Source organism: Sinocyclocheilus anshuiensis, unplaced genomic scaffold (genome assembly GCF_001515605.1).
Source record: "Sinocyclocheilus anshuiensis isolate Anshui unplaced genomic scaffold, SAMN03320099.WGS_v1.1 scaffold1003, whole genome shotgun sequence".
Taxonomy (NCBI): domain Eukaryota; kingdom Metazoa; phylum Chordata; class Actinopteri; order Cypriniformes; family Cyprinidae; genus Sinocyclocheilus; species Sinocyclocheilus anshuiensis.
In genome coordinates, this window is record NW_015542495.1 from 1,954,093 (window position 1) to 1,977,902 (window position 23,810).

Sequence of the window (23,810 nt, forward strand, 5' to 3'; positions counted from 1 at the left end):
TAAAAATCGACGCGTTTCAGAAAGGCGGGGCATAGAGGAGAAACAATAATGTACAGTATGTGGAAAATAATGTGTTTTTTGAACCTTAAACCGCATAAACACATTTCATTACACCAAATACACAAAATAATGTTCTTTTTAGCAGCATATGACCCCTTTAATTCTTGTCACCAGTGTCATTACCACAAAAAACTAATACTAACCAAAATAAAAAATAAAAAAAACTCACTGAGGACAACTAAATAGAATAAGAAACTAATTACAAGCAATAGGACAAAAAAAACCCTACAAACTACAGTAGAATAAATAAATAATAAATTCTACATACATTGTTTAAAGTAATCAAATGTATAAAAACACTGCATAATCTTCACTGTGTAAATTAAAGGGGTCATCGGATGCCCGGGATGCATCAGAGTTGATATGATTCTTTAGGGTCTTAATGAAAAGTCTATAACATACTTTGGTTAAAATTTGTCAATGGTAGCGTAAAACAACACCCTTTTTACCTCGCCAAATCAGCTCTGTTTTCTGCAAGCCGTTTTAGTCCATGTTCCTTTATATGCTAATGAGCTCTGCTGACCCCGCCCCTCTCTTCCGTGGGGTGACCAGCCGTTCTCATGAGACTGTTTACTTTAGCCGCGGATAAAAAAAGAACTTTATAAAAGAACCTTTTACTCACTTCTTCTGTAGGTGAGGCTGGATCACGAATGATTCGCACGAAGATAGATGCATTTAGGCAGATCCCTTCAAAAACAAAGGTAATCCACTGCGTCGTCAGCAGCTCAGATGTCGGGAGTATGATGACTGCTATGTTAATTATCACATCCAACAACAGAACGCCTCAATCGCTTAGGAGACATTCTTGTCTACATCTGCTCCGGCGGTAAAACAATGGAGGACTGATGACAGCTCACTCGGGGCGGGTCTAAGGTAAAACGCTACTGTCAATCAACAATCGTGGTAGGGCCTGGGTCTGTGTGACGTCACACAGACAGGCATCTGAGAATGGCTTGATTTGAGAAAGGGGAAATTATTTAACGAGATTAGAAAATACCCACTGGGTGGATCTTTATCATTATAGGGTGGTTGTGTACACACACTGCCAACACACATTTCAGTTCAAACTAGGGCTGCACGATTAATCGCATGCGATATTTAACGCGCATCTTGTCAGAAAGCCGGTTCTGTAATCAGCCGCGTTAAATATCGCATGCGATTAATCGTGCAGCCCTAGTTCAAACAAGTTGTAAAAGTGCATGTCGCATCCGATGACCCCTTTAAATAGCCTATATATTTCTTCTTATTAAAGTTACAAAAGTGATTTAGTCAAGAGCAGCGAGACATTTTCTCTTTTGTCGTTTGCTTAACATAAATGACAGACAGCAGAAATATTATACTGCTGTCACTTTAAGAGCTGCCCGGATCCAATATACTGTTATACATGTGTTTTCTTTCTCAGCTGTTTGCTTTCACTTAAGACCTAAAACACTTTGTTTAGAAAGATACCTGCAAAGACGGGCATTTTGACACATACAAGTGTGTGCATTTAACCGTTCAAGGTCTATAAAGCGGCAAAATATCTCTGTTAAATACTTTATACTAGTACTCTGTGAGCACCGTCTTGACGTGCATGCGCACGTAGCGAAATGAGTTCCCTTTTGCTGCTGTGCTGACTGCATTTAAACAGCTTAAAATCACTTGTTTTTAAACTGCAATGCATAAAAACATGCAAATGATAAGTTTCTACTGGTTAATCGTGTCTACCGGTATATCGCCCACCCCTAGTGTAACCAAACATAAAATTCACAATAAAACAGTACAATCCAAAAGTTTCATGAAGCAGATGTGAAGAAAGAACCACACCTTTCATCATATGGACATAGTATAAACAAAATTAATGTATGACCAAAAACCACCACATTACTCTATTATATACTAAAGTGGGTCAGCCGATGAACGGGTTGTTTGCAGACACTACTGGTGCTACATGACTAGTGAGGTTTTATTCTGAGTAAATGTCAATGATGTAGAGACAATGGTGTCATCCTCTGACCGTTTCAGAAAACACTACAAAATTGTACATTGTTTACCTCTGTGTACGTCAAACATTGTGTGGGTGGGTGATGATACATTCAACAGGGCGCTGCGTCACAATTGTGGGATTTCCACCACCATCCATGTCACTCAAACCACAGGCCAAATCACCTCGCCAAACAAGCCAAACCACAACCACAACCATAGCGCTCAGCCACCCACACAAACACACATTCCAGAGGGTCGTTTCAGAGTCACGCTGCCAACCATGTGAAATCAGCTAGCTGAGTTTTGACAGTCCAGCGGCAAGAGATTTACTGATGCTGAGATGAGTCAAACAACTGGGGCCACACAGGAAAACACAGAAAAGTGCTGACACTCACACAGACGCGTTTACTGAAGCCTACTGTGATATTTGCTCTACTTCTCCTGTCACTTACATATATCAGCGTCTTTCTAGTCAAGCAAGAACACTACAATACTAAATGGGGGGGGAGACAGAAACAACCGCAATACTCATTCAACAAAATTTGTTACAAAACATAAATTGAGCTTTTTATCTGAACACAACAACACCTGAACTTAGGGGTGTGCGATATATATCGTCTGCGATAATATCGTAATTGTTGTTTTAACGATGTGCGATTTGACATTATCGAGTATTTTGCAAAAACCATTCAAAACATCCCTACAGAACGCACGCATACATTATGCGAAGTCTAGACTAGCGCGTGTGCGCATTTAGTGTGTTTTCTTTCACTGCATGATTCAGTCTATTAAAATGCATTTAGAATGATCACAAATTCAAGACATGGCAGAAAATTTATATATTTATACCACTTCATATAGTTATTCAATTTCACACGAAGAGTGCCGTTTTTCTCCAAAAATTACCATTATTACAAATGTGACATTGAATTCAATAAACAATAAGTTAATTAAGAGACTTACGTTTTAGACACCATATTGCTTGTTTTTGCTCTATTTCGCCAACAAAAATAATTCCGTTTTGTGTCTCTGACCAACATGACGGTATTTCATTCTTGAATGAATCAACCGTTTAAATGATTCGGTTCAATCGCAATGACTCACTTATTAACAGTGATTTGCTGCCACCTGCTGGCGGTTTTAATTTCAAATTTCGGCTTTTTCTTTCTTTTCTTTTTTTTGTGATTTTTTTCACGTTTTAAATCATTTCAAATATCAGTTTTCAACATTTTATGTTTAATATATTAAAACATTATTTATGCATTTGTAATTGCAGGTTAAATGCATTCATGTCTTGCATTAAACAAAATACATGTGTGTAAATACATCTAAATGCCACTTCAGATGCAGCTTCTGTGTTGATTTAATTTGCTTGGTAACAGCCCAAATGTCTTATTATTCTAATTCCCTGATTAAATGTAAGAATTTGACTCAAAAGATAATGGACACTTTTAGAAAAAATGGCTTTATAAAGGTAAAAATGCCCATAAAATGCAAAAATCAGTTTAAACTTATTGGAAAAGATTAATTTCTATCAGTATGAACTGACCACCACACAGAATATGAAGAATATTAAAACATTAGGAGTCAGCTGTCTTCGGCAGTCCTTAAGGTACCAGCACAATAACACACTCAGCAAAATATTGTCTAATTATCGTTATCGATAAAATCCCATAAAATATAGAGATATAATTTTTTGTCAATATCGCACACCCCTACTTGAACTTAGCCCCTCATTCAAATTCTGCACTTGCGGTCTTGTGGTCTTCTCTTGTATATGTCTGTTAAGTCCACAAAACCATAGTGTGTCCCATTTATCAATTTATGATTCAGAAGAGCGCAAATGTGCAGCAACTATGCACCCTTGATACACTCTTTTTCTGCGGCCACACTGGTGCAGACTTCACAGCGGACTACCACCCAAAAGTCTATGAGGCATTGCATCGTATATATTGTTGCCCTGACCCAAATGGTGCCCTTAAAGGGATAGTTCACCCAAAAATGAAAATTCTGTTATTTATTACTCACCCTCATGTTGTTCCAAACCCGCAAGACCTTCATTCATCTTCAGAACACAAATTAAGACTTTTTTGGTTTTCTTTGCACACAAAATGTATTCTCGGAGCTTCATTAAAACAAAAGTTGAACCACTGATGTCACATTAAAGGGCACCTATTATGCCCCTTTTTACAAGATGTAATATTGGTCTTGGGTGTCACCAGAATGTGTCTGTGAAGTTTCAACCCAAAATATCCAACAGATCATTTATTATAACAGCTGGAAAATGTCATTTTTGGGGTGTGTCTAAAAAAGAGCTGTTTTGGAGTGTATCGCTTTAAATGCAAATGAGCTGCATATTGCCGCCCCGTCTCCAGAAGAGGGCGTCGCGTATACGTCTCTCTGCATTGCATATCCACAGCAATAAACAGCCGGCAGAAGCAACATAACTGAGAGCGAGAGAACCGGTGTTTAGCTGTACATATGGGAAGCCAAATGCACTGAAAGTGGGACAAAACAGAGCGACGTAACAGAGCCCCGCGACTGCGCTACCGAACGAATCTCGCGCTTCGAACGGCACAAACTAATCTCACAAGTGCGGCGCTGATCAGTTAAAAATACTTAATGTATGCACACAAATACAGTTAAAACGCTAAGCACTATAATGACATGATATTCACAAAGGAGTCTGGAGTGATACACGTATTTAGGTAGATTTTGAGGCGCATTACCTTGAAAAATGAAAGTAATCCACAGCGTCCTCAGCAGCTCAGATGTTGGGAGAAAATGAAGACTCTTATGTTCAGTCTTACATCCAAACAGAGCATTGGGATTGCTTGCGAGACATTGTTGACGTTACAGCTGCTCGAGCGCGGAGAAAATGGAGGACAGCGTACAACCGCTGAGAGCGGAAACTGTAGCAATGCAGGGCTGTCAATCAACCCCTGTGGCCCGGCTCTACGCAATGTGACGTCACACTGCATGAGAATCAAAACGGCAGGCCTAGTGAGACTGACTTGGTTTAAAGGGGATTTAAAAAATGAGGAGTGGGTGGATTTTTATCATTGTAGGGTGGTTGTGTTCAGACACTGCCAACACACAGTGGATTTTGCATAACAGGTGCCCTTTAACCATTTTAATGATGTTTTTACTACCTTTCTGTGCCTTGACCGTGGTAGTTCCCTTGCTGTCTATGGAGGGGCAAAAAGCTCTCGGATTTCATCAAAAATATCTTAATTTGTGTTCTAAAGATGAACGAAGGTCTTACAGGTTTGTAACGACATGAGGGTGAGTAATTAATGACAGAATTTTCATTTTTGGGTGAAGTAAACCTTTTAAGGTCTTTCTTGAATCTTCAATTTGGAGATACAATGCTATAGTCCACAGAACCTCTGAAGGGGACTGAAATAGCTGAAAGCAGTGATAGTTTAAAGGGGTCATATGATGCGATTTCAAGTTTTCCTTTCTCTTTGAAGTGTTACAAGCTCTTGGTGCATAAAGAAGATCTGTAAAGTTGCAAAGACTAAAGTCTCAAATTCAAAGAGATATTCTTTATAAAAGTTAAAACGGTTCATTCTAACACGCCCCCACATGTCTAAGTCACTATGTGGAAATATTAGCATAATGCCGCCCAAATGTGCACGCAAAGAAATGCGGCGTGGTTTCAGGAACAGCAGTAGTGTTGATGCAGCCATGTCAGGGAGACGCTATTTACAACAGAACAGCACAACCCAGATGGTCGAATTTGTGCAATGCATTTTATGTGCACAAAGGCTATTTAAAAAAAAGAAAAAAAAAAGGGTCAATTCCGACTTTGCTATGACAATTTTTTTATTTTAACGTTCTTTGCTTAGAAATACCCAAGCAGCTGTTCATCCTGATGAATATATAAAAATCTGTTGTGTGCTTTCCTCTGAATAACAAAATAAAAACAAAAACGACATTGGTGAGAAAACAGATGTTAAGAAAGCGTTTGATAGGTGCAATGTGGATATGCCTGCACCAGCTCTGCAATTGGCAATCAGTTTCAAACTACCGAAAATATCTTCGTTTTGGTTTGATTTTGTTCAAAATGACATCTTTGATTTCGCTTGCGGTATTTGCTGGTAATGAAGAAGCTGTACATAGACACATGTTCTGAAGATTACGGGATATTGCTGCAATCATGTATCACAAGAGCAGTTTAACTCTTCCAGATAAAGTCTTATTTGAGTTCTAATATTGCTGCAGTAAACGCTTTGGCTCTCTCTTCCTTTCTCGCCATCAGAATAGAGTTAACATCAAGAGTGGATACTATGCTATATGGGGCTGTTAAAATCAGCAGGGGACTTGAGCAGAAAGGTGATTCTCCTCAAAGAGAAGACAGCCTTTGAACACAGGCAGAGGATTGAATGTGCTGCTGTCTCAGCTTTGATCTCCTCATTATTGCAGGAAACAGCAAGAAAAACTAAGTACAACCAGGAAGCAGAAAGCTGCTGTCGTCCCAGACGAGGTCTAGCTGGTGCTGTTACTTGGCTTAATCTCCTTTATAATCAGGTCAATACCATCAACACTATTCAGCTTCTGTTGGCAAGAATTTTACAGTGTCATTTTATGTCTATATGGTCCATTATCGGAATCAGTTATCCCATACTCATAGACATTTTTCCAACTGCAACCCAAAATGCAGCTTTTTTTCAGACACTGAAATGCTTTTAAAATTGATGCTGACAAAAATTCTTCCACTGCATGTGGTTTTTAATAGAAAATTATGTAAAAAAATCCTCTCAATTAATGTTTTTACCATATTATTTGATACACGCAGGTGTCTGTAGACCATCATTAGAAAAGATCATCTGTCAGACATTATGACAGATGGCAACAGTTACCTTTAAAACAGTTAATTTGATATTGTCAGTAAAGTTCGGGAGAGATTACAGTGTGGATCCGTACAACTGTGGTCTGAAACCATTAGATTAACAATTCAAAGCCTGAAGAATTAATCAGATTTTTGTCTATTATCCCTATGATTCACTTGGAATAAAATCTCAGTCTCCAAATGAGATGGCTTGAAGCAGTGCCGTGACTCCAGCTCATGCTGCGATAAAGTCACCTGGGTATCACAGCCAGACATGCGATGACACACGAGCAGATGGGGGAGGAAAGGTTTAAGGATGAATGACTCTACACCCACTCTCCTCCTCCGCTTCCCTCCTACGTGAACCAGACAATGAGGGAGAGAACAGAGCACTCAGATCCTGTCACACAGTTGATGAATGAACTGAAGTTCTCAGCAGTTAAAGACCAACACAATTCAATCAGCTTAAGGGAAATATAAAAGCTGTACTTGTTCCATACAACCAAACAGGCTCCTACTATGCACTATGAACACACAATCCCATAATGCTTCAAAGTCATTTTAGAATAATAGCATTTATGAGATCAGTCCATGTGAACGGCACAACAATGCCATAACCATCTAAAAGCTATTTGAGCACCGACTGTACAAGAAAAATAAAAAAATCAGGTTATAAACTTTTTGGTATGAGCCAAAAATAACATTTTCATTGTGAATGTTGATTGTATGTGTTTTGCCTAGTGGTGATGAAGAACAGCTACACCTAGATCTTACTTCTCCACTTTTCCATTAACCCGGCTTCATTCACATTATGCCTGGCTCATTAAACAATCTTCATCTTATTACATTCATTTTGTCACGGAGTTTAGCCATCCTTCCCATAATGCTTTTTTATATACCAACTGCTCCATTTATCTCCCTGTCTTAGTTTCATAACACCATGTGAACCAGGTCAGTGTGCCACATGCCTGGAGTTGAGTCAGCCTTTCTGTCACCTGAGTAACTGATTAACTACCCACCAGAGAACCAAAGGCACAGAAAGCAAGAAAGTATTAGTCAGGAACCCTCTGATTAACTTTCTCTAGTGGCCAAAAACAAATAAACTGTAACCATGGCCTAAAGCCCAAAGTACAGTGTGTACTCATAAAAACCGGAGTATGATTTGGACTTGAGTAGAACAACAGATTTCATACTCCATCGGATCTGTGGAGCGCCCACATTACTACCTTGGACAGTGCCAATAGTGAAAATCAAATAGAAACTACCAACTAAATAGTGACAATTTAAGCGTTTTATTTAAATATGTTACATAAAATCTAACTTATTGTCTGTATACTTCCGTAACAAATAAACCTGACCATTTCATTGGATTAACCCTCAACAGAGCAGGCAGGGGTCAACAAACCAGGCCCTGGTAAGTCAACACTAATCTTCAGGGCGTCTTAGGTCTGGAAGCGACTCACACTAGGCTTTTGTTGAGACTCAGAAGCAGATTTAGGATTTAATGAGACATAATGAGTCGAACACCAAAACATCCTCACAAACCCAGGGACCAGAGGAGGGAAAGTATTTTAACATTGCCTTTACTTGCCCTCTTTCTCTCGCAAGCTCATCAAGCTTGTCAAGAGTGCACACATTCAAGTTAGGCACTTTGTTGTGGCAGATACATTTTTAAGAATGATCCACAAACAGCAAGAAAGAGTCAAGTTTAGGCCAGTGTCAAGCCATTCTTTGTATAATGCAGAAGGATTCCCAACTATGAGCAATTCAGAGCCAAACAAGTCTGTATTTGGGAGAGTAAGGCTAGATAGGGTGTCCATGCACGCATCTGCTGACCCTATGTGACCCTAAGCCTTTCTTGCTTAGGGATCCTCCCCCTATACATCCAATATTTCTAGCCCAATTCTTGCTAAAAGTTTTTGTAACACCTAACTAATTCTTACACTATACTGCCATTTTATGAGTACATAACAAAACATGCCAATGAGAGAAGTAGTGGCGAGTATTTTCTAATGTATATCTCAATAAAACAAAGGGAAAATAAACCCTTTAAAAAAGGGTTGTTGATTAGATCGAGGCAGATCTGAAGTTGATTGTAAGAAAGGGGAGGAGTTTAATCAGGCTAAATGACTGGAGAAGTCTGGCATACGTCACTAGAGTAAAGTCTGTCATTTCACCGGAAGTTCCAAGTTATGTTTGTTCATAATAATATTAATAACTTTGTAGGTTGGGTGAATTTTCATTTCAACTTCAAGAGGAGTTTAATTTTAAGACAAAGCTCAGGTGGACCAATGGTGAAACACCAAGCCTAAATAAACCAATGCATTCTTGAAGTTTCCAATTGAAACTAAGGGTTAACTGGCCTCTTTGACGACACTCAGAATTTGTTTATTTTCAGTCTGAAAAGCACAAAAGATGGTCTCAACCTGAGCTCTTTACTGCGTATTGACCTTGCAGCTCCATCAATCAGCAGATCTGTGGCCACCTAAACTCACCTGTAACCCTCAAAGAGCTAGGGTCTCGTTAAACAAATCTCGACCTGCTATAACTCTCCAGATGAAATGTCTTCTAAAGAGAACTAAGCGTAACATCTCATGATGCCCTCAGGGTTAGATTCACAGTCTCTTTTAAAGTAACTGATTCACAGGTTCAGACATTCACCTCACGTGCATTCAGACAGACATCCTCAATCTGCAACACTTTCCGGTGAGACGAGAAGTTTCACATCTCTGATTTTGGGAAGATTGAGTCTCGTCAATCTGGAGCGAAGTGACACAGAGCATGTGGTAACAGTTTTGTGCATCACTGACGCTGCAGAATCGCACTCGTTCCCTTCACTTCTTCTTCTGGCCTGCAAAGGCTCCAATCTTTGTCTCGCACTCTCACAGGGTTTGGGGAATCTGGCAGCTCCACAAAGTCACGCAAGACTTAATTCTCAACACCCGCACAACCGCTCACTGTGTACTGGCGGTTACTTCACAAGACAGGAAGGGAAGCTCAGCCCTGGCTCATTTACAGATAAGATTCTGTCCTGAAGCTTAAAGGCAGCTACTTTTGGCAATATGCCAAAAATTGTGGCATGCCAAGATGGATATGGTTTTGGTTGTGTATCTACTTATCAGAAAAATACCTGTTCTGCCAAGCACTAGAAATGCTCATATTGCATCATTTGTCTTGCCACATAAACAATGTGACACGAGAGAACAGTATGGCACGATCAGACATGATTATCATAAATACATACACAGTATATGCATACCTGTCAAAACGCAATTCTGTTTATTACATATTAACTAATATATATATATATATATATATATATATATATATATATATATATATATATATACACACACATTTTATTGTAGTTCAATAAACTATACTACCTTGATCAATATTTGTAAAGAAACTCACTCAGCTGAGGCAAGTCTCAAAGCAAAGATGTAAACTTTCGGCTAATGACCATATAAATCATAAAATGCATAATTTTTGCGTTCAATCCGAGTTTTATAAAGCGAGAAACATCCTTTTTCTCTAAGTTCAGCCAAGCACGTCAAGCTCAAGCAGACAGACGATTTAAATGTCTAGTTTCATAACACATACATATGAGCCATGTGGCGTTTGGCAGCTCACTTCTAAAGGAAAGCAGAAAAATTCAATCCTGAGGGAAGGATTGTGGGAGACAGGTTGTCTTAAAAGTTCCCTGTACACATTTATCACAAAAACATTTGACAGAAATCGATCAATAACGCTCAAATCACATTCAAGTCGAGCGTGATCTCGCACCGTCATATTTAAATAACCCCATCGAACGTCACCAGCACTTTCACATGACACCCCTGATTTACAGCCAAAATACCCCCGTGGCAAGGCGGCCTGTACATACCAACCGATCCACATCCGTTAAGGAGGCCATAATTTCCATACCTGCCGTGGAACCAGTCTTTACAAATGTCGCATTCGATCATAAACCGGTTAACATCATAGGGCTGCCGGCAGACACAGTAGAGCGGGGCAGCCGCCATCTTCCTAATGTCCCTAAACAACGCTGAGCACTGTAGGGGCGTGATTAACGTCCGCGGAAACTCCCGAAGGGAAATAGGGGCGTGGTTAACATAAACGGAAATTGCCGAAGGGAAATCCGACCAGTGCCGACACCAGCGCCTTCTGCCACTGCAGACATGAGCTCAATCACGAACACTTGGAGGTTTCGATGAATGAAGACTGTAGGCGTACTACTTTTCACAATAAAATTCAATTCATACACTGAACTGCTGTTAAAAACATTATTAGGGTTTTGAGTTTTTATTTTTCTGATTCGAAAACACCAGGTCACTGACCTACAAACATGATGATCATGTCAAATGACACACAGAGCAGAGCCCGAGGCGAGACAATAAAAGTAAAGCAGCTGTATATTATATTTACATTTAGTCATTTAGCAGACGGTTTTATCCAAAGCGACTTACAAATGAGGACAATGGAAGTAATCAAAATCAATAAAGAGCAATGGTATGCAAGTGCTAATAATATATATAAGTGCTATATATATTATGTACTGTAAATAAGATTTTATTACTACTACGGAATCACAAACTTTGTCAGTTTACTCTTTGTACTCCATAATATATACTATTTAAATATCAAAAGCAACACTTCACGCTTTATTCATAAATAAATAGTCATAAAACAACAAAATCAGCGTGCTGCACGTGCACAACGTGATCAGCGGCGTTCTGTGACATGCGCAGCAGATTGTAGCCTGGGGGAGGGGCTACGCAAAATCACACCGACTAAACACACACACATACACACAGGCTGATATCACTGGGCAAATATTCTTTTTTAAAGTGTTTTATTGTCATGGCTGTACAAACAAAATAGGAAAATATTACACAAATATCAACACTTACATATTATTAGGCCTTTTTCATTTACATTTACATTTAGTCATTTAGCAGACGCTTTTATCCAAAGCGACTTACAAATGAGGACAATAAAAGCAGTCAAAACTAACAAAAGAGCAACAATATATAAGTGCAAATGGCAAGTCTCGGTTAGCCTAACGCAGTACACGTAGCAAGGTGTATATATATATATATATATATATATATATATATTATACACACACATACAAAGAAAAACAAGTAGATAGAATAGAAAAAATCCGTCATCCAAAAAGAAATGTCTGTTAGACATGCTGAGATCCGAGCAGCTATCGTCGGATCATCAGGATGCTATTTCAGTTGTTGAAATGCTATTTCATTTAATATAATGAAAAAATAAACAAATAAAAATAAAAATTAACATTATTATTATTAAACGGCAATATTAAACATAAATAATTACAAATATATTATGAATACATACATACATACAAACATATACATTTTAGAATGTAATACAATGTTTCCATAACACTGATAAAATACAAATAAACAACATAAAAAGTATTGCTTTATGTAAAATAAAATATCAAATGACAAAATGAACACAAATAGGCCATGATACTGTAAGATCTAAATGAAAAGGGTGAAATAATGAAAGATGTCATGATGTTTCCCAAGTCTTCATGAAGTAGCTGAGCAGTTTTAATGGTTTCAAGAATAATTTGGCGCGGAGGGATCCATATTAACTTCACAATGTGACATTTACAGGACATGGTGACAGCGAAAGATTCGCACAACATTTGGTAGACGTATGCGTCATCTAGCGTTGGATGGATGAATGTGACGATGTTATTTACTTATAATGATAAGCCTGCATTAATTGACTTTATGTGCCACACCACAAGTACATTATTATGACGTCAGAGTAACACTAACGATTATGAATGCATAAGGCATCGCATAGATATGAGGTATGGTCTAGTTCATTATTTCAAAATTTAATAATTAATTGATTAAGAAAGAAAGAAAGACAGAAAGAAAGAATTATGGTTAAATGGCTATTATTGTATCTGCTTACTGTGGTAATATTGTCAATTATCATTATTATTATTATTTAAATCCTAACTGTAGTACTAGAAATACTGTATAACCACTGATCTATATATAATGACTCTCTTCTCTATTATAGATCAGTGTGTATAACTGTTTTTCTTTGAGTCTCAGCATGTTGATATTTAAGAATGTTTGGTTATGAATAAAAGTTGTTGGAATATTAGCTGCTGGATCAGCTCACCTGAATTTTCACCAGCAATGATTTTGGTAATTATTTTTCATTTGAAATGAGTGATTACAGGAATTTCGCAGAACAGCCCCTGACGGAGCGAGAGCTTTTGTTCATCCAAGAATTGCTTGATTTTCTTTACCACGGTAAGTGAAATAACATCCACGTCCATCAAACACCAGGTGGGAGTGATGCTCATAGTGATGCTTGTTGGTCAGGGAAAACAAGTAATATAACATTTTAATATACAACAGATTCAGAGGATGAGGAGGGCCGAGATGACACAGAGCCTCAAAGCAGAAGACTCCACTGACCCCCAGGGGGACAATCATGATTCTGAGAGTACCATCACAGTCACCATTCAGTACAGAGACACTGAGGACATGAGCGATAGGCCTAGGACTGTGGATGTGCTCACTTAGGTCATTGTGATGTATATTTTGTAAGTAAATATCTGCATTTAGCAGCATTGAAATTAATTTGGAATGAACTGCTTTATTTTCATGCCGTTCTAAATGCATGTTGTTCTCTCAGTGACCACTAGATGTCGCTAAGAGTGCGTTCTGATTTGGTTTCGTGTGTATTGTCATTGGGAAGGGTTTTCGTTCGTTTCACATTCTTGCCCGGATTGTGCACACTGTCCCGTGTCTTGTTGTCCATTTAGTTTGTGGATATGTTATTTATTAATTTATCAGGTTTTAAAAGTAAACTGGTGGATGTCTTTTGAAAGCTGATTTGTTCTACTGACGCTGCTGTCTGTTTATCCATAAAATTACCCTTCTGTTTTAGTTTATGCATTTGTCATCAAAATAGATCATACATTCACCATGTAATATTATTTAATTCGTTATATCCTTTCCATAGAGTCCATTTCTATTCATACAAGGACAGACAAATGCTTTTTTTCCCCTGAACTGTCTGCCATTTCTATTTTCAAACCAAACACATTCTTTTCACCACAGATGATTCACATATTCACCAAACTAAGGTTGAGAAACACATAACACATTAGTTTGATGTACTACAGACACTGCTAAAGAAAAGAATTAAAAAAAAAAAGAATAGTTAACGGCTAAAATGATGCAAGAACATTACATGACATTTTATAATTATTTTATATTTAATGTTTATGCGCAGAAGCAAACAACACTAACTGCATATTATACATTACAGTAAATCATTTAACACAGATATATACTATAACAAGTTAAACACTCTTCCATTACATCACAGGAACGGTCTGTCTATAGATGTGCTGACAGGCCGTATCCCATGGCTCCACCTTGAAGTGTTTTGTTGACTGGATACAGTCCTTTAACACTCATTAAAGACTCACATATCCATAATTAGTAAATATGTGTAGATTAGCTTCTTATATTAAAAAAAAGATGCGTAGGATTGTGATAATTTTAACACTTAATAAAACATATTTGACCTCATTTCCTCTTCTGATGTATCTAAACAGCTGGAAAACCTAATCTGAGCCCTATATCCCTGCAGGTAGTGGTGTGTATCAACACATTACTTGTAGATAAGTGGTGTATTTCTCCTCTCTAATGGCTCTCTATCTGTCTTATGGGTCTCTGTGGACAAGTGCACATATTTATCTCACCAAAAGTGTCTGGCGAGTTTCCCTGACCTCGATATTACTGTCTTCACCGATTATATTTTAGGTATGATGTTTTCTCGTATGCCACATTTGCACCCATGTGATTATAGCAATATAAATCTATTGTAAGCATATTGTAAGAGAAGAGCTCTAAAAGTAGCATACTGGCATAAAATTATTAATAGTAGTAGTTGTAAATATATTAGACATAATGTAGCTATATTTTCCATTAGCTATTTCATTAGCCAGTAGCCATTTTCAATAGCTATATTTTTTTTATTAGCCAATAAACTAAAATACAACAAATGAAATCTTTCTGGGGGCATAAAATCAACAGTTTCAGGTTGCTACTACTCTCCTGATATCTTAATTAAGAGAAAAAAACTAATTAAGAAAAAATGGGAGCAGTTTTGCATGTTTTATCATTACTTAGAGAAAAAAAAAAGTCATGTGGTACAACCAACAAAGTCATGAGATTCAATCAATATGCAGAAACAAACAGGAAAAAGAATGACTATGTGTCAAGGTTAATAAATCTCTTCAAAAATTTCAAGTGGAGCAACTAACCAAACTGTTAATATTACTGAATTAATAATTCATGATATTTGTAATAAATAAATAAACAAATCAATAAATACAAATAATTTTTACCATGAAAAATATATCAAAAACCTTTTTATTTTTAAATATTAAGATGTGTAAACTCAGTTGTATTCGATCTGTAAAGAAAATGTGTTATTTTTTATTTCATGGTTACACCACATGACATCTACAGTGGTGTGAAAAAGTGTTGGCCCCCTTCCTGATTTCTTTTTTTTTAAAAGAAATTTAGACTTTAATGTTTCAGATCATCAAACAAATTTAAATATTAGTAAAAGATAACACAAGTGAACACAACATGCGTAAAAATTTGAATTTTTTTTTTAAATGGCAAAACAAAAATCATCTCTCAAAACCATCTGACACTAACACGAATGCAAAGTGTGCATTTCTAAGAAAAAATGTGTTTTAATATAGCTTTTGAAAGAATTTCCCTCTTCATTGTGGACACTCTTATTTGTCATTGATCATCTAAAAAGGCAGGTTAAGGCCAGACGAAGCTGTAAAGTAAAACAGACTTTGCCGACAGTCAAACGTCTGGCTCTGGAATTTTAAAGTTCATAGTTAATGGTTTACAGACCGGAGCGTTAACTTTTCTGACAGTGGCTATGGCAGAGGTCCAGACGTGCAGCGATGCAGCATGCTGCTCTCTCAGTAATAACTCCTCTGCTGACATTACTGTTATCAGTGCTAATGTTGCGGCGTGATTGTGTTTTCCATCTTGAGCTCAGTGAGTGGTGTATCACTTATACAATGACAACAGGAGCATGGGGCCGGGAAGCACAAAAAAAAAGATGTCAAGAATGAAGTAACTGCAATGCGTTCCAGATGACTACTAAGTTCCACGTGTGTGTGCGTCTGTGAGTGTGCCGTGCCTGGGGCCTGTAAAGTGAGGTCTTGGGTGAGTCTTGGTTGACTCAGTGAAATAGTTGTTGTTGTAAACCCTTGGCCTGTTGATTAAATAAGTTAAGCAGCAGACAAAAAGGTCCAGACCCACAATCACTAAGGTCTAGGGTTGAACAGACGTCACAAACAATTAACAGAGCGGCAAAGATGACCACTGTGCCAAATCATTGCCTGCACCACATATCCAGAATATAGTATGTTGCGTAGTAGTGTTAAATAATTGAAAATGTTAGATCAAAACAAACAAGAATCTGCAGATCTGAAAAAACAAGAATCTGCAGATATTTTGACTCCATGTGAAGAAGAAGATGGAGAAAAACAGTTTCTGTATTACCTATTTGTGCCATTTGGTCAAAAATCTGGGTAGGATTGTTATGATGGGGGTCAAATTGACCCTAATTGGATTCAGTACAATTCACCAAAAATCACACTATCACACAATATATAAATAATATAATACTACATACAGCACTACTCACACACAATATAGAACAATTAACCTGCAACCTCATATAAGGGTTAGAGGCTTAAATAATGAAAATATTTTGACTCCATGTGAAGAAGAAGATGAAGAAAAACAGTTTCTGTATTACCTATTTGTGCCATTTGGTCAAAAATCTGGGTAGGATTGTTATGATGGGGTCAAATTGACCCTAATTGGATTCAGTACAATTCACCAAAAATCACACTATCACACAATATATAAATAATATAATACTACATACAGCACTACTCACACACAATATAGAACAATTAACCTGCAACCTCATATAAGGGTTAGAGGCTTAAATAATGAAAATTCACCCTCATATTGTTTTAAACCAGTCCATTTTTTTTTTGTGGAAAATGAAAGGAGATATTTAGCAGAATGTTCACACTGCTCTTTTCCATACAATGAAAGTGGATTGTGACCTGTGGTCAAGATAAAAAAAGCAACATAAAATCACCATGAAAGCAGTATATGACATTTGAACATTATTTCAAATCATACAATAGTTCTCTGGCATTATTCACTGAAAACTGTTCTTTCTGCTCTAGCTCTAAAATTGAATTTGTACTTGAACATATTCAGACTTGTATACAGACACAATGCACAAGATTCGACGTCAGTTAAGTATTATTAGTTTTCATGTATCTTGTATCAATGCACCACATTTGAATATGCAAAAAAGCACAAATTAAATTTGAGAGCCCTAGTGCAAGCCAGGATTTTGTGAATGACTTAAATTCTGGTCTTTTTACTCACATAAAGCTAACATATGGCTTCGTAAGACTTCAAATATAGTGCATAAAGTTGTATGGGCTAGTTTTACAGTGTTTTTTGGAGCTTGACAGTCCCTTGTTGAAGATTTTGCTAAATATACCTAGTTTTCCACAGAAGGAAGCAAATAATACGGTTTGGAACAAGGGTGAGTAAATGGTGATTTTTGGGTGAACTATTCTTTAAGGCTGTAAAGAGGGAAACCTACTTTGTGAATCCACACTGGCAATGGTAATTATGACTTTCCATTAAAATGTGAGTAGTTCTCTTGGGTCAAAGGGGTTTGGAGTCAACACTGTTGGCTGGTCATCAGTGATTCATGCACAGAGGGTGGCACGTGGCCACTCGGTTATGAATGAATGCCCTCTGTGTTGAAAGGTTGGCTGATTTCCATTATAATCTTTGCTTTGTTTACATTATAATTAATCATTAAATTACTCACCGGCCAATAGTCAATAGGCTCTATTTCTTTTCTTGTTTGTCTGACCACCACATCTTACATTAAATGTGCATTGTGTGCCCATATAAACACACATAGCGGAACGAGAACATTAGAGAGGAAGTCTCAGGGGATGGTGTTAGAGAAGAGAGTTTGATTTAGAAATAGTGTCCAAGAAAGTGTGTATGCAGAGTGAGAAAAAAGGAAAAAGAAACAGGAAGTTTCTTCAGGGGTGTGAAAAACCGATATAGAGTGGCTAGCATCTTAACAGACATACATCTAAGTGAATAAAAATAAGTGACTAATTTTGGAACACTCTACATAAACAGCAGCTGTGTATGGAAGTATGTTTCCACCTCAGAATAATAATAATAAAAATCTAATTGTGAGACAAAGTTTAAAATCCAGGGTCTAGAGTGTTTTGCTGTTTATGACCCAAAATGGTAGGCTTCAGCATCCCTGCTATCCTACCTAGAAAAAGCTGTTTGGAAAATAGATGGATAGACCATTCGCAGGGAGTTTGATTGACAGGCGATCTGACCAATCATAACGCCAAATCTGCCATTTTTGCTCAACAAACAAACCAGACAGGAGAGCAGATAAACGTTCTTGAACTTGAAAAACAGTGTGTATTGACGTCTTTCTACAGTTGAAAAAAGACACCTTGCGATGTTCATTCATGTTTATTTTGTGATATAACTGTCGGACATAGCAACAGTAATGAAGGGAGTGGGGTCTTTGTGAAGGGTCAATTGTGTGAAATAAAGCCACAACTATAAAATTCACTTTGTGAGTTATAAAGTCGCAATTATGAGAAATGAAGTAGAAACCGGAAGACACCGTCACATTGCGATATATAAAGTCGTGACTGCGAGATATAGTCACATTGTGAGTTATAAAGATGTAATTATGAAAAGCAAAATCACAACTGCAAAATACAGCCACACTGCTATATATAAGATCAAAATTGCTCTCTGACTGATCATGACATGTCGGAATATACATATATTTCCTATATACATATATCTTATATTTAGGAATATACACATATTTCCTCATTTTGGTTAAATTGTCTCCATGTTACACCAATTAGTTAAATAATTTAGCTTATTCATTCCCTCATTTTATTTAAATAGTGGCCATGATTGAACTAATGTGCTTTGACTGAATTCTATCATCATGAATTTGTGTTTTTTTCCTGCCACGTCATGTGCGGGCCTCTGTAGAAATGAATGAAATCTACATATATTTTTAATTAACATTTATTATATCTCATTCCTGATCATTGCAATGCATTCTGGAATTCATCCAACATGTATACATGTTATCATTTGGGCCAAAAGAAGGTATTTTAGCATAATGACAGTGTTACATACAATATTAGTTTTGGAGCAGTGCTATTGTCTATCATTTCTATTCACTGCAAGGGTAGGCAAAACCCAAACATACCACATAAACAGCCTACGAGTGGCAGGTCACCATAGGCTGTGCCATTATGTATTTAGTGCTAAACTGGCTGTGAAAGGCTGGATTGGGCCCCAGGGAGCCCTGCTGGCTCTATAGGCTGCAGAGCCCAACCATGCTTACTCAGCATGCCACTGAACACCCACGTCAAGTGCCTCCACTGATTTACAATATGATCAATGGATACGCATACAATGATCTCATCTCTAATTGACATCCCATCGCCAATCTTTAAAATCTGCAGTTTGAAATCTTGTGGATTCAAAGGATATTCCCAAGCTGCTAAAAACAGACCTTAATGTGTCGTATGTCTCACATGCGCACTATAACCAGCCAGAATTACAAGCATTTTTTTCTACTGATAGCTGAATAAATCATATGAAAGTGCATCTGTAGAGTCAATATCCATTAACATGCTGCCATGTACATTAAGGGCGTCGTAAGTCAGCAAGATGCTGAGGCTGTAAAAGACTAATTATATGATCTGTTGTGCATGTGTTGATGGGTCAATCTGCATATGGAGAACACAAGCTGATGCATTTTTGTATGATATACGCTGGTAGCCTAAGTGTGTGTGTGGTTCAGTTAAGCAGAGCAGCAAATCACAGTCTTAATGAATTTAGTCATGGTTAGATGAGAGAGATCATACTGTAGACAACAGCTGACAAATGCACCAGATGCTAAAACAGCATTATGTTAACATGGTCTGTTGGTTAATGAGCCATTCAGTGGTAATTCTGTCAAGAAAATTACTGACCAAAATGTTTGCTGACGAGGGATTTTGTGATTTCATTGACGATAATGAAGACAAAATATATGCATTATGTTGATAATTAAATTATTTTGATTAAATACATCCTGCAGGATTAATAATGCATTAACAATGTTTTTTTAGAGGAAAACTACAGGGGGAAAACAGAAGGAAGAGTTGAAATAATCCAAGTTAAAAATAGCTGAAGATTGATTTGCTTGAGCTGCAAACAATGAACTAGTAAACTGAACAACTTTTATAGTTAATTTGCTGACTCAAATGTTTCCTAGATGACATCAGTTAGCTATATTCAGAAAAATAAACATATTACAAGCTACATTTGCACAGACAATACAGTGAATGCACAGGTGAACTTGAAGTTACATAGTAATGAGAATATTACTGATATTACTAGTTTTAGACTATTACTAACTGATGTTCTCTTAAGAAAAACGTTTCATGTAATGCTATATCGAAAATATTATAAATCAGGGGTCTGTTCCTGTCATCGATGCTTGATTTCAAACAAATTTGATTTGTTTGAATGCATGCTAATGGCAATCATCAATCATCAATCAACTAATTTTTGTGAAAAAAAAAAAGAAATTATGCGTTAAACAAAAATTATTTGAGTTAAATAACCAAAGCTAAATGTCAAATTAATATTTCATTGTCCTTCTCACATTAAGTGTATTAAATATAATGTACAAGTATATCAAGTATAACTGAACAATGTTTTAAACATCAAGTATGTAAACAAATTAATATGGTATACGCATATATAACAATTTGCAACAGAGAAAAAGACTAAGAGAAAGAGTGAAAGATTTTCTTCTTTTGTCCTGATGAATGATGTCATTTCCTCTTTTCATGAGCAACTCAACACCAGCGACAGTTATATAGCTCAGAACCTTTTAAGTAATTAAAACTGGTAAATGTCTTGGAGACGTAATTATGCGCCTTTAACAAATTAGCTTTAAGGATTGAACACATTTGAAGCGGGATAGTTGACCAAAACTTACTATTCTGTTATTATTTATTCCCCGTTTTGTTTCTATAGGCATTCAAATGTGGTGCATTAAGACATGCACACCATAGCAATAATGGGAAGCATCATTGGTTCTCCTGTATCATAATCAATTGCAGCAGTGTACACCTGAATATGCAAAAAGGTATGGTTGTGAATTTTGCTTTATATTTGGGGAAACTACATTCAAGATTAAACGTGGACTGAGTGTGGGATTCTGGAAATTCCATATCCATGTCCATAGATAATACCACTTTTTTCAGCTCAGGTTTGGACTGGTCACATATGTTTGTAATCGTGTGAGGTTGATTGGCCAGCCTGTTTTGCCGTAATGAACCCATTTCCCGGGATTCTCAAAGTGGCCTCGAACACTGTTTGAACCTTTCATCAGCAAATGAGGTAATGGCACAATGAGGTTTTCCAGTAAAGAACCAAGGCCTCATGTAAATGGATACATGATCCAGTCCATCTGCTGGCTGCAGTCTTATCTAACCAGGTCTTACCTGGAACTCTTAAAAGGTGGTACTTAAGTGAATATCTGGAATTACAAATGATATTTACTTGCATTCAAAGTACACACTGTTCACCATGCAATCAGTCTTTATTAGCCAGGTTCTGAACATCCAAATCAGTTTCCGTCCCAAAAATCAGTATCAGTTCACTTATCTGTGTTCACGGCATTCCAGAGTATTTGATTACAGAACACTATCAGCAGGAATGGGAAATTACTACTACTTGTATATATACGTATGCATTATTTTGGATGCATAAAATATGCATACAAAATTTTATAATAAATTTCCTTTCCTGGAATCCATTCAGGCCTGAGCTGTGATACATAGTGGAATGGTTCATGTTAAGCATCTTGTGCATGAAATAACTGTGAAATTCAAAATACAAGCTGTAAAATGTTTCTCCCCCATGTATTTCATAAATATGAACTCACTCTTGGCATGCATTAAGTATGGAAAGTGTGCAGACATATTAAACCTTTATGAAGCCTATGCTATCATATTTGATAAAAATTTTCTAAGGTCTCTAAATTATCAACATCAAAATGCATGCCTTCTGTCATCTGATTTAAATATAATCTTAGACATTAATTTAAGATATTTACACACATTTTATGTAAATAGTCCGCTATACTAAGATTTCATTGAATGACATAAGGTATCAGAATTTCATCTCACATTTCGGCAATATAAATATCAGCAAATTCCATATTTTTGTTTAGTTTGGGTCTCAATAAAATTGTAGTGTTTTTTACTCAAGGAGTATGAACTATTATTTCACATATCAGGCTTCTCTTTTAATGTAAGTCTAGGAGATTTAGTTTTTGCTCATTTTATTGTTGTTCAGAAAAATTTACAAGTCTGATTGATTAGAAATGTTACAGCATGAATCTCTTCAATAAATATATATAATTTGAGGTATCATCATTCATGTCTATATCACAAACTTCACAGAATGATTAATGTGTGAGCTATTCTCCAGTGTTTAATATTTAGGGTTAGGGGTTTGTTAAAATTACTAATTGTACTCCTAATAATGCATATTTATCTTTGATTGTTAGGACACAGTATATGCTAAATTTTGCAATTGTGTACATATTCAATCAAGATTCATTTATAATATATACTTATTTATTTAAACAAAGACAAACTTATACTGGTGCTGGAATGTATTTTGCAGTTTTTGTTTTTTTTCAAATCTGGAAAGTGTGTTGTTAACCTTGTCCATAAAAATTCAATTCATCAACTGAAGTCAACATGCATCCTTCTTCAGTAAATAAAACGTAATTGAATTGCACTGTGTGGATGACAGGCCCCGCTCAGATCCAGATTTACATGATGATTGGTCATGCCTGTCTGCAATGACCTCTGGCCCCAGGAAGCATATAAAACAGCAGGATGTTTGGACAGGGCGGATTCATAACAGCTCGCCGAATGTTTAGCCAATACGCTTTCATTCCAGCCAACCAGACTAATCAGAGAAATGTGGCGTTGTCCCACGTTAATTTACCCAGTATGCAAAGGAATAATGCATGCCGCCCTATTCTTCCTTGTAAAAACATAGTCACAATTTAAGTGCATTGTTATTGATTGTGCAATCTTAGCAGGTCTAGGGTGGAGGAAATTTATAGCTGTAATACAATTCAATTTTCAGATGAGGCTATCATATGATTAGTTAAACGTTAGAGCTCTTTCAGTGGGAGTCACTTCCTGAAGCGCTGACTTCTTATAGTCCGATTTTCTTCAGGAAGTGTTTATTGAATAATGATAGAGGAAACTGAAACCATAATGACTCAGAGAGTGGAAAATAAGTCTAAAATATTTGTAAGCAGAGCATCTGGCAACATTGTCCAGAGGCAGAATTTGCTCTGCTCAGCAGCTACTTGTAAAATTAGCATCATAGAAACCTGCATGACAATCGGAAATAATAAAATTTCATGCTTTCCACGAAAAGCATAACAATCTGAAATAACATGCAACTGATTATTCAGTACAGTAGAAAACGGCAGAAAACGGTTTTGCCAGGTCTGAGAATACTTGTATGCATTCGATTACTTTGCATTAAAGGAACAGTTCATGAACATGTTGAGCACAAAAGAAGATACTGAAGAATTTTGAAGAACCAAACAGTTGTTGGTCCCCATCGACTTCCACAGTAGAGAAAGAAATACTAAGTCAATGGGGACCATCAACTGTTTGATTACCAGCATT

At 36.9% G+C, this 23,810-nt stretch overlaps 1 protein-coding gene and 1 long non-coding RNA gene across 3 annotated transcripts in view; one reads left to right on the plus strand and one right to left on the minus strand.

Annotated features, from left to right (window-relative positions):
* Positions 1–10,890, minus strand: part of LOC107694190 (lysine-specific demethylase 7A-like) — a 28,924-nt gene extending 18,034 nt beyond the window's left edge. The window contains exon 1 of one of the 2 annotated variants that reach the window (XM_016493828.1): positions 10,787–10,890. In XM_016493828.1, the coding sequence (XP_016349314.1) occupies positions 10,787–10,884 (98 nt within the window). In that variant the 5' untranslated portion in view covers positions 10,885–10,890. Of the gene's footprint in view, positions 1–10,745 lie in introns of both variants that reach the window. The other variant, XM_016493829.1, reaches the window with a different exon arrangement.
* On the plus strand, positions 5,037–23,490 carry LOC107694194 (uncharacterized). Its single transcript, XR_001634829.1, has 4 exons — positions 5,037–5,124; positions 14,977–14,982; positions 15,797–15,802; positions 23,479–23,490. It is a non-coding gene; the product is annotated as an uncharacterized LOC107694194 (long non-coding RNA).
* The last annotated feature ends 320 nt before the right edge of the window (positions 23,491–23,810 follow it).